General features: G+C 41.4%; 1 protein-coding gene across 3 annotated transcripts in view; it reads left to right on the top strand.

Moving 5' to 3' along the window:
* LOC142497143 (protein argonaute-3) overlaps positions 1-12,698 on the top strand; it is a 65,736-nt gene that overhangs the window by 25,571 nt on the left and 27,467 nt on the right. For all 3 annotated transcript variants that reach the window (XM_075604563.1, XM_075604562.1, XM_075604561.1), the window contains exons 3-7: positions 696-816; positions 1,827-2,035; positions 4,780-4,916; positions 10,542-10,676; positions 12,170-12,257. In XM_075604563.1, coding sequence (XP_075460678.1) covers positions 696-816; positions 1,827-2,035; positions 4,780-4,916; positions 10,542-10,676; positions 12,170-12,257 — 690 coding nt within the window. The remainder of the gene's footprint in view (positions 1-695; positions 817-1,826; positions 2,036-4,779; positions 4,917-10,541; positions 10,677-12,169; positions 12,258-12,698) is intronic.

Here is a 12,698-nt window from a genome sequence, read left to right as displayed (position 1 = left end):
ATTTACCTTGGAAGGTGCCACCAGCAGCATTCCCTCCATGGAAAACAAAATGGCGTTTAATAAATCTCTTGCATTACATTGGTCAATAGATGGATCTATTGGTGTACGTGATGCTTGGGGCAAAACGCTGGTTTGTTTTCCCTGGAGAGGATGCTGCCAGCGGCACCTTCCACGGCAAGTATCTAACCTCGGTTTAACTTACCTTGTACAAAATGTTTTCTTTTTATTTGGGTCTGCTAAATTCATGCATACGACCAAAAGATTAGATAAAATCCCTTCAAAGCATTTGGTTACCGTATAAACGTTAACTTTACAAAAATGACTTTCAAAATCAGACAAGGCTTAGCATTCCGAAGAGGTCAGTCACCTACACATAACTAATGCAAAATGCCACCATCATTAGTTCACTTTGTTCCTTTCATATAACTGAGAACATCAGCGTTACACTATGCGCGTTACACTATGCGCGTTACACTATGCATGTTAACTGGCTGCAGTCTTGTGGCAGTTGAAAGAAGATAATGAATCCACAGACAGTAAAGTTAACCGTGCTGATGCATTGCAGACCTTGTGGCAGTGCAAGGGTTACCTATTGTTGAAGGTCAGGCTGACACTAATGGGGGTTAAGTCCAATGGCAACGAGGCTACGATCATCTGCTCATCACATCTCTGTTTCACCCTTTCCTTCCCCTTAGGGAGGTTGTCGATTCCATGGTCCAGCATTTCAAAGTTACCATATTTGGGGACCGCAGACCGGTTTACGATGGGAAAAGGAGCCTTTACACCGCCAATCCCCTACCCGTAGCAACAACCGGGGTACGTACGCCCGGCCGTCCTGTGGGGGTCATTCTGTGTTCTATAGAACCTATAAGGAATTGTCCTGAGGTTTCCTGAGGAAAATGTAGTCTTTCTATTTGACTATTGAAGAGACCATTTTTTGTAATCATATTTTGTCAATTCAGGTTATTAAATGTACTGTAAGTAATAACTTCTAGTTTTCTGAAGTGGTTAAGTCCAGGTTGAAATCCTCAAGTTTGCATCTCATTGAAATCTTTCTTGCTTTAGGTGAATGAGACTTTAAAATTGTATTTTAGGGAGATAAAAATGCCTTTTTTGTCTGGTCTTAATTTGCAGTTTCCAGTTAATAGATTTAACTATTGACTCAAACTAAAAAAAAAAAAAAAAAAGACACCTAATGAAACCGTGCCAGCAAAATACACTATAAGGCAGGGGTGCGTAAATTGGGGGGCACGGCGCTTACAGAGGCCCTGCGCTCTTCCCCACAACATTTAAATTAAATGCTGGGGGAGCACAAGAGGCTTCTAAGTCCCTTACTTTGTCTCTGCGTCTTCTGGCGACGCGTCGCCATGGCAACGCAGCGTCATTTACCATCAGGAAACGCCAGAGAACAGGTTAGAGGGGGGGCTCCTGTCCCAGCTCCTGCCCCCTGTCTGCGTGCGGGCCTCATGGCGACACCTTGTGGGCCGCATGTGGCCATGAGTTTGACAGCCCTGCTATAAGGTATCACCCAACATAAAGCTGTTTCCCCCCCATAAGGTATCACCCAACATAAAGCTGTTTCCCCCCCATAAGGTATCACCCAGCACAGGAAAATTGGAGAGGCAATTTCTGTCAAGGTGTTTAAAGCTGGAGTAGCGGTGCTTCCTAATCGTACATCTTACCGTCCATTGGCAATTTTATTGGCAGAACATAACTGGTAGCAAATCATCTTCGCCTGCAAGTGACCATAACTGGCCTGCCATTGGAAGACTGCACGCTGCTAAATTCACGCCCTGCTTGAACCTTTTTGCGTTCTCTTTTGCCAGGTGGATTTGGATGTAACGTTACCTGGAGAGGGGGGGAAAGACCGGCCCTTCAAGGTCTCCATCAAGTTTGTCTCCCGGATAAGCTGGCACTTGCTGCATGAAGTGCTGACTGGGCGGTCCCTTCCTGAGCCCTTGGAACTGGACAAGCCAATCAGCACTAACCCTGTCCATGCTGTTGATGTGGTGCTACGACACCTGCCCTCTATGAAGTAAGCTCCATTTCCAGTGCTTATTCTGCTATTGTTTTAGGTTGCTGATAAGGGGGGGGACAATACCTGGATATTAAAGAGAGAAGCTCCTTGCAAGCTGGGGTACCTTGTAATGTGTTTCGTGACCCTGAGCTGTTCTACGTACTGCGCAAGAGTTGGCATCTGAGGGGCCAACAGGTGCACTTGGTATAAAATGTACGCGTGAGCATAATGAGATGTCCCAAAAATAAAAATGTGGTTGTACAGATGTTTTATGACCATTTTTGTAACGTTTTAAATTGATTACAAGATGAGAAGAAACTTTTTTAAAGCAGCTTTTTTTTATGTTGACGCGCAGTTGAAATACAGTTTTAAGGTTCAGCACAACCTTAATCATGTTTACGTGGGCAGAATTTAGCGTGTACTAAGGCTTAATAACATAATTTATGGACTTTGGGCCATGATGTGTGATTCTGTGTCCCCTGTATAACCGTGTGATTTATAAATGTGTGATTCTATGTCCCCTGTATAACACCGTGTGATTTATAAATGTGTGATTCTATGTCCCTTGTATAACACCGTGTGATTTATAAATGTGTGATTCTATGTCCCCTGTATAACCGTGTGATTTTATAAATGTGTGATTCTATGTCCCCTGTATAACACCGTGTGATTTATAAATGTGTGATTCTATGTCCCCTGTATAACACCGTGTGATTTATAAATGTGTGATTCTATGTCCCCTGTATAACACCGTGTGATTTATAAATGTGTGATTCTATGTCCCCTGTATAACCGTGTGATTTTATAAATGTGTGATTCTATGTCCCCTGTATAACACCGTGTGATTTATAAATGTGTGATTCTATGTCCCCTGTATAACACCGTGTGATTTATAAATGTGTGATTCTATGTCCCCTCTATAACACCGTGTGATTTATAAATGTGTGATTCTATGTCCCCTGTATAACACCGTGTGATTTATAAATGTGTGATTCTATGTCCCCTGTATAACACCGTGTGATTTCTAAATGTGTGATTCTATGTCCCCTGTATAACACCGTGTGATTTCTAAATGTGTGATTCTATGTCCCCTGTATAACACCGTGTGATCTTTAAATGTGTGATTCTATGTCCCCTGTATAACACCGTGTGATCTTTAAATGTGTGATTCTATGTCCCCTGTATAACACCGTGTGATTTATAAATGTGTGATTCTGTGTCCCCTGTATAACCGTGTGATTTATAAATGTGTGATTCTATGTCCCCTGTATAACACCGTGTGATTTATAAATGTGTGATTCTATGTCCCCTGTATAACACTGTGTGATTTATAAATGTGTGATTCTATGTCCCCTGTATAACACCGTGTGATTTATAAATGTGTGATTCTATGTCCCCTGTATAACACCGTGTGATTTATAAATGTGTGATTCTATGTCCCCTGTATAACACCGTGTGATCTTTAAATGTGTGATTCTATGTCCCCTGTATAACACCGTGTGATTTATAAATGTGTGATTCTATGTCCCCTGTATAACACTGTGTGATTTATAAATGTGTGATTCTATGTCCCCTGTATAACACCGTGTGATTTATAAATGTGTGATTCTATGTCCCCTGTATAACACCGTGTGATTTATAAATGTGTGATTCTATGTCCCCTGTATAACACCGTGTGATTTATAAATGTGTGATTCTATGTCCCCTGTATAACACCGTGTGATTTATAAATGTGTGATTCTATGTCCCCTGTATAACCGTGTGATTTATAAATGTGTGATTCTATGTCCCCTGTATAACACCGTGTGATTTATAAATGTGTGATTCTATGTCCCCTGTATAACCGTGTGATTTATAAATGTGTGATTCTATGTCCCCTCTATAACACCGTGTGATTTATAAATGTGTGATTCTATGTCCCCTGTATAACACCGTGTGATTTATAAATGTGTGATTCTATGTCCCCTGTATAACACCGTGTGATTTATAAATGTGTGATTCTATGTCCCCTGTATAACACCGTGTGATTTATAAATGTGTGATTCTATGTCCCCTGTATAACACCGTGTGATTTATAAATGTGTGATTCTATGTCCCCTGTATAACACCGTGTGATTTATAAATGTGTGATTCTATGTCCCCTGTATAACACCGTGTGATTTATAAATGTGTGATTCTATGTCCCCTGTATAACACCGTGTGATTTATAAATGTGTGATTCTATGTCCCCTGTATAACACCGTGTGATTTATAAATGTGTGATTCTATGTCCCCTGTATAACACCGTGTGATCTTTAAATGTGTGATTCTATGTCCCCTGTATAACACCGTGTGATTTATAAATGTGTGATTCTATGTCCCCTGTATAACACCGTGTGATTTATAAATGTGTGATTCTATGTCCCCTGTATAACACCGTGTGATTTATAAATGTGTGATTCTATGTCCCCTGTATAACACCGTGTGATTTATAAATGTGTGATTCTATGAAGTCAGAAAAGAAAGAACCGATCGTTATCTATGGAAACTGTAGATAATCTTCAACCTGGTGTTTTCCGTGAAACTATAAAAGTACTGCCTAGTGTTTTATTTAAATTTGTCTATTTTTCTATGTCTATGGGGTTAAACCATCACCAACATTTTAGTGCAATATACCTATTTGGTGCTTCTTTTTTTGTTGTTCTTGTTCCTAATATCATGCAACATATTGCAGAATGCATTATTTCCCTATCCTTATTTACATTTGTTATTTTTTTTGCAAGGTACACCCCTGTTGGACGCTCCTTTTTCTCAGCTCCTGAAGGATATGACCACCCTCTGGGAGGGGGAAGAGAAGTATGGTTTGGATTCCACCAATCTGTACGACCCGCCATGTGGAAAATGATGCTCAATATCGACGGTAAGGACAAAGGGTCACTGTCCAGCAGGGTAGCATCTCCAGTGCACTGTGCCCTTAGACATAGTACTTCTCAGGAAGAGCCTCTGTGGTTTTGGATATAAAGAAGGCATGGATTTTCTGTGCATGGAGTATCATTGTTTAATCAGATTACAATGGACTGTGAGCTTTGTTAAATTATGTTGTACTCTTTGAACGGCTGGATTGCTAAAATGTTGTTTTCAACTCATCCAACTTCCATTGATTTGGATGCCTACACTGGGGTTCAAATAGTGAGAGCTCAGAGACTGGTGTTAACGGTTTTCTTTTCCTTTACAATTGATTTAAAGACACTTTTAAATTGTAGACACAAAAGCCCTTAAAAAGTAACTATGTTCAGGACAGAAAAGCATGCCTGCAGCATTTCCCCCTTACATGTACCTAGCAGAGGAGCTAATGTTACAGATACTTGAAAGCAGTCAATGAACTATCCGTTTCAACCTCTGTTACCGTAGAGACAGGAAGGACCTTTTTCTCCCCGAGTTGCACGGGAGGTTAGCTGTACTTGTTCATTCAGCAATAAACGTGTGTAGGCGTCGGAATTTGCTTTTAATAAGGAGTTGTTGGCCTGCCGGTGACGCATGCTTCAAGAACGTTTTGTAAAGCGAGTGTGATTTAAAACATTTTTTTTTTTCACCCTTTCACGTTGCAGTTTAAAAGTGCTGTACCTCCAGGGATCAAAAATGTCCAGATATAAATATGTGTAGAGTTATATAGTTGGCGGTTAGAGCGAACTCCACAGTTTATGCGGTGCAGTGATTTTTGGCATTATGGTGAAAAATGTACAATGGTGCTTATATTTAAAAAGACCCGCAAAGAAAGGACATCCTTACTTCTAAGAAAACAAGTGGATTTCTTTCAGACATCTTCCTAAAATGTGGGGTTTCCAATATCTTTCTTGTTGATTTGGCGCACACTGTCTCAATGTGCGTTGTGTTCTGTTGCTTTTGTACAAATGCCACAACCCAGCACAAGACATATTGGTCCAGGAGACAAGCAGATTCAATGTAGGTTATGAAACCTTTTGTCGGACCAACATTGGAGTTCTTCATACATAATAGTATAGCATTTGAAACCTCATGGGTGTTATCAGATGTTTTGAAAAACACCACTTGAGGGAGAAACTTATGGTGTTGAAAACTGTTTTGCCGAAACATTTGAAAATGTGCCAAGATGTTTGGCTGAAATTGAGAAGTTGAATAGAAATGTTTAAGTTCTAGCTGAATTGTTGCATTTCCCTAGAGAAGAATATACCCTGAAATATGAGTGTGCGTTATATCTAGTACCCATTGACCCCTCACAACACTCCTCTATACCACATGTGGAGAGATGTATGTATGTATATCTTTATTTATATAGCGCTCAAAGCTGTACTTGACGCTTTACAAGAGAGACAATACAGTACAGGGAATTATAGTACAATAAGTGCAAAAAAATAAGATCAGACCATAGGAAAGGAAATCTCTGCCCCAGAGAGTTTACAGTATAAGCCTGAGGTCCCGCTGCATCCGACTGTAAGCTCTTCGGGGCAGGGATTTCCTTTCCTAGTGTCTAATTTTTGCTGCACTTATTGTATTATTATAATTCCCTGTACTGTATTATTTGAAGCGCCGAGTACACTTTTGGCGCTATATAAATAAAGACATACAATACAATACAATCCGATGGTGTGCTCATGGCTTCCTCCCGAGTCGGCCCCAGTCACTCCTCACTGCAAGGCTCAATACGCGTTGTGACGCGTCAGCCAGCAGGGGATGCAACAGGGTTGTGTTCCCGTGCGGCGACGCATCACATGGTGCGCGAGGGAGCCAATCACAGACTGGATCCCATCAGCCAATGTTAATGTGAGCTGCTTTGTGCCTGTGTTTTGGCCCCTGCCCCCCCTGTCATGGCCATGCCCCCGACCCGTTTTGGCCACGCCCCCCACACCTGAAAATGCTCCCTACGGACCGCAGATAGCGGAGAAGCGCCGTACACGTGTCGCCTTGACGCAGTGCGATCGCGCTGGCGCATGCAGCGGGGCCTCGGCCTAAGCGGGATGATGGCAGATTTACAGAGACAACAGCTGAGGGAATAAGTGCAGTGGTTAGTAAGAGTGACTGTGGGTGTGGGACAGTAGCCATGAGTCTAGGGCTCTATTGTAGTGCTTCATTTAAAAAATTAGTTTTAATGTTTGACTTAAAGGTGGGGAGAGAAGGTTTTTGGCGTATGCTGAGGATGAAGGAGGTCCACAGCTAAGGGGCAGTGAGGGGAAAAGGTTTAAGCGAGAGAGCAGTAGAGATAGCGAGAGGTCAGAGCTGATATGTAGGGAGGCGCACATCAGTGGAGATTCTTGAAGCTGAGGAGGAGAACTTTGTGAGTGATCCGAAACTTGATAGGAAGCCAGGAGAGGGATTTAAGGAGGTGATGAGCAGAGACAGTTTTGTGAGAGAGTGAAATTATTCTAGATACCTGGCAAGTATGCCAATTTAAACAATTTTAAATATATTTTGCATATTAAAATTATCTTGTGTCCCAGTGTGGCCTACCTCTTAAAACAGGACAACTTTGTCTTCAGCTGTTTTGATCTCCCAAAAAGTTATTTAAATATTTAAAACAAATGAAAAATTAGACAATTAAATAATTAAGCTGTCATCAGTCGTCCCGACCATACATTCTAACCCGTCACCCAACATACATCAGTTGTCCCCCACCCACATAAATTCTAACCTGTCACCCAACATACATCAGTCCCCCCATACATTCTAAGGCTGAGTCCCCTGTGGTCGCAGCGGTGCACGCTACAGCCTCAGTGGCTGTGTGTGTGTGAGCGCGCAAAGTGCTGTGACACATACGCTAGCAGGGAAGACAAGAGTTTTGTCTTGTTATGCAGCGACGGGGTCACGCGGGCGACGCGCAGCCTATGGCAGGGCAGATATGCACCATCATGGCCCCGCCCACCATGCTCCCCTACACAGACTGCCGATCGCGGCTGTAGTCGCAACACGCCGACATGCCACCAGGCGCGCGTGCAGCAGGGAGGACTGGGGCCTAACCCGTCATCCAACATACATCAGTCCCCCCCCGCCCCCATACATTCTAACCCGACACCTAACATACATCAGTTCCCCCCCCCCCCCATATATTCTAACACATCACCCAACATACATCCCCCCCCCTTCCATACAATCTAACCAATCACCCAACAGGTAGCAAGTTGGCTTAGCCGGCAAGTGACCATAGTTATCCTGCCATTGGCAGATGTCAGACTATTTTATGCCCTGCAAGTGTTTCTTGTCAACTTCTGTTTCTAAGATATTGTTTTTTGTTTATTTTTAACTCTCATCTCTTTTGGCACTAATTTTCTGATCTATGTATTCTACGTTGCACGCAATGTGTCAGCTGAGGAAAACCATGCACCTGATATTATTATTGATGATCTAACTATTCTGCTAATGTCACAGCGTAAAAAAATCTGCTGGCCACAAATGGGTTACGCCTGGTGACTAAAGTCATCGCTTTCTTCCCACGTGGATGTTTCTGTGTTTGCCCAAAGCAAAACTTTTGTTGAAGAAAAGTATTTTTTTTTTTTTAAAGAGGTAATTGTAAGCCCCGTGAAGCCTTTAAAAATGTCAGTCGCGATGAGTCACTTATTTCCTGGCAGTTTTTTTGTTTTTAGAAGCTGATCTTGGGTAAGTGACTTCCAATTATGTGTATCTGCATCCCTGACTTTCTATTCATGTGAAGTTGCGTTTCTCCAGCCAAGTCCTGAAAGCTGCAGATATCGTTCTGTAGTCCACATTTCAGTGGCTGAGAGTCGGTCCCTCCTAGGTACAAAGGGGACTCATGGTGGTGTGTTAAATGTATGGGATTAACCCTATTAATAATATTTTTTATAAAAAATAAGACTAGTCTAACTTTTTAAAAAATAATATTAAAAGTAGAAAATGTCTCCATGGTAATTTTAATACATTTTAAATCACATCTGTTGTGATGAGACTTTCGGTAATGTGGGTATATAATATATATGTACTAACCTGTGAATGTATTGGCGCATTTTAAATAAATTATAATTAGAATAATCTATAATGCAGACTATTTTCCTTTTTGTTGTTGTTTGACTTAAAACAAATGATGCTGCCATAAGCCAAAGAGATGAAAGGAAAGTACAATAAATCCCAGATGTTGGTGGCCATTTTTATCTCCCACATGTTCTGGGGTTTCAGTACTCTTTAACTGGGTGTGTGGAGAGTCGGGTGTCCTCACTTGCACTGCCTTTTCCAAGCGGAGTTAATATTGGTTGTCCTTTTACACGGATTCCTGCTGTTTGGAATGTAGAACATTTAATGGCAACAAGTCCTCTTTTACTCAGAGTAACAGAGCGGCGCTAGGGAGATAATGTCTCCCCTCCTGAAATCCCTCTCCTGGCTTCCGATTAAATCACGTATCTCACACTCAATTCTCCTGCTCACTTTTAAAGCTTTACACTCTTCTGCCCCTCCTTACATCTCAGCCCTAATTTCTCGCTATGCACCATCACGACTCTTGTGTTCTTCTCAAGGATGTCTTCTTTCTACCCCCTTTGTATCTAAAGCTCTCTCCTGCCTTAAACCTTTCTCACTTTCTGCCCCACACCTCTGGAATGCCCTTCCCCTCAATACCCGACTAGCCCCCTCGCTATCCACCTTTAAGACCCACCTTAAGACACATCTGCTTAAAGAAGCATATGAGTAGCACTGGATAATCATGGACACATGACACATAAAGCTTGGCCCCCTGCAGACGCACTTACCAGAACTCCCTCCTACTGTCTCTGTACGTTCTCCCTACCTACCAATTAGATTGTAAGCTCCTCGGAGCAGGGACTCCTTCCTTAATGTTACTTTTACAGTATGTCTGAAGCACTTATTCCCATGATCTGTTATTTATATTATTTTTATTTATATGACATATATTACTACTGTGAAGCGCTATGTACATTTATGGCGCTATATAAATAAAAACATACAATACAATACAATAATGTTATTTGCCTAAGGTGATGAGGAGAGCTATCATAGGTACTTGAGCTGGCTTCAGCCACTTGAATCGAATTCTCTGGGCTTTATTTGAACAGAAATAAATTTCTCTTGGTATACTCTGCTTCCTGTTTTACACTTCTACATATCTTTAGTAACAGCGCAATTAGTACATAACAAAACCATTCCAATTAATATAAATGGCAGCTATTTTTATACTGCTTAAAAAAAACCGACCTGCTTTTGCATATTACAGGTAGATCACAAGTGCAGGGCAAAGTGCTAGTGGTCTTGGTGAAGTGTAGATTTAATGAACCAACATGAATTCTCTATAGATAATCTGTAAGGAGTTGTCAGACCCTGACAGGTTTCCTCCTCGCGTCAGTACATGAAGAAGACACGTGTACTCATGAAGAAGAGACCTGTAATGTTTCCGATGCATTACTGCACCCACGGCCTTTCTGTTGTATCACAACACATTTTGGTTATTGCCAGGGAAGTTATTCAGTATTTATTTAATTATGACCTCGGCTTCACACGACTGTGTGCGTTGTACATACAGTACCTTGTCATTTTGTTTCTCTCTCTGCAGTGTCTGCCACTGCCTTCTACAAAGCACAACCCGTTATCCAGTTCATGTGTGAAGTTCTAGACATCCATAACATTGATGAACAACCGCGACCTCTGACCGATTCTCACCGGGTAAAATTCACCAAAGAGATAAAGGGTGAGTGGAAAGAGTGATGTGGCTGAGGTCTGCCAAGCCTTCTAGTCTACGCAGTGACTTCATACTCTGCACATGTCAGATGAGTCCCTGGTTTCCGTTTGTGGTATGACAATATCTGTTCTTTTCCAGGAAAACGCAGGTTAAGACCATTTTGAACAACATCAAATAACAGCAATGTTTTTTTTCTGAGACCTTACAGAACTTGTAAAAAAGAGAGGAACATGGTTTAAAATCTCTCACAATACTGTACATGTTATTTTGTTTTCTTCTAGCATTTCTGTTTTGCATTGTAGGTATTTTGTGTGTGTGTCTGTAGACCAGTTGATTCACTATGAGATTGCCTGTACTAACTTGGGATGTTAATATCCATTCTTCTCCAATACAGCGTTGTGGTGCCATCAGCTAAATATGTGTCTGATTTATAGAGCAAGAAACCATAAAACTAAACATAAAAAAATTAGCACATCGAAAAATCACATTTCATTGGTCACATTAGTGACCAAGAAATACAATTGAAAGGTAAATGTAAGTCGTTTTGATGTGAATAATCTTTGCATAAAAGGATCAAGGATGTCACATGAATTTGCAAAAAGGATTTAAAACCGAGTTAGCACTTGAGAAACAAATCTTAGTTTTATTTCTATATAAGCGTATAGTTTTCAGATAACTGCAGAGATAGGCGCAGGAAAGAGCAAGATCGCAACTTCGTTTCACTCTTTATATAATGGATGGAGTGGATGAAATTTAGTATTAAAGTATCGTATAAAATAACCTTTATTAGAATATTATTAAAAATGGGCAATGATTGGTTAAGACAGTAATCACACATGATCACTAAACACTGACTTTACCAATCATTGCCCATTTTTATTAATATTCTAATAAAGGTTATTTTATACTACACTTGTATACTAATTTCATCTACTCCATCCATTATGCAAAGAGTGAAACTAAGTTGGGATCTTGCTTTTTCCTGTGTATCAACCCATTTATTAGGCAAGAGCTCTCTCTATCCCCCCTCTTCCCCCATTTCCCCCATTTATCACAACAGCTGAGATATGCCTGAGACTTCAAACAACCAGGACGGACACCTAAATATGGATCTATACAGACGTGTTTATGCATACATATATATTTAACCCTTTTTTTTAGTGACTCACTTTTAGCTTGGACTTATTTTAAAAAAAAATGTACTGGCAGCAAAGGATTACTGTCTTCTATTCCAGCCTAGGCAGTTGGATGACATCTTAACGTGACAATGTAATTTACTGTCACGTAAGACACCTGAGCTACAAGCATGACATTGTCAAACTCTCCTTTCATGTTGTGTGTGTTGCAACCTGTGCAAAAAAGTTGTCTGCATCTAGACTGAGATGCCATATATGTGAGGGATGCAGGGAAGCGGTCCCAGCCTGTTTGTTGGATACCGCTGATGCTGCTTGTTAGCCCCTGGTTACGTGTACTTATTACTTTGTCTTCTCTGGTTGGAACAGGTCTGAAGGTTGAGGTGACTCATTGTGGAACAATGAGGAGGAAATACCGCGTTTGCAACGTGACACGGAGACCTGCCAGTCATCAAACGTAAGGCGCGCTCCGATGCTGCCCCCTGCCTTGTTTGGTCAGATTTGCTACGGGAGCTAACCATTTGGTGGGCACTGTCCCCTTTAACCCTGCACACGTTCTGTGACGTGTCTTCATGATTCTTTTTAATGCTATGGGAATTCTGTGACTTTGTATATCCATGGTACCATTTAACTCTATGGGACATAAGTAATGTTGCGGAGCATTAAACACTGTACAGATGTGGTACCATGTAATCCTATGGCACTTCTAAGACACTGTGTCGACCGGTCTAGGACATTTGGTCGTGGCCATTTTACTGCGACCAAATGACCCCGCCGTCGGAACCTGTCGCTGCTGGTCACTTCGCTGCTAAGGTAAGCGCCGTACCCTAAAACCCACTACCCTAGCCGCTAAAACCCCTTCAATTAACCCCCTACCCATACCAGTAAAACTTACCTT

The sequence above is a fragment of the Ascaphus truei genome, chromosome 6 (genome assembly GCF_040206685.1).
Source record: "Ascaphus truei isolate aAscTru1 chromosome 6, aAscTru1.hap1, whole genome shotgun sequence".
In the NCBI taxonomy this organism is placed as follows: Eukaryota; Metazoa; Chordata; class Amphibia; order Anura; family Ascaphidae; genus Ascaphus; species Ascaphus truei.
Note: the sequence above shows the minus strand (reverse complement) of the source record. Positions and strands in the feature narration are given on the sequence as shown.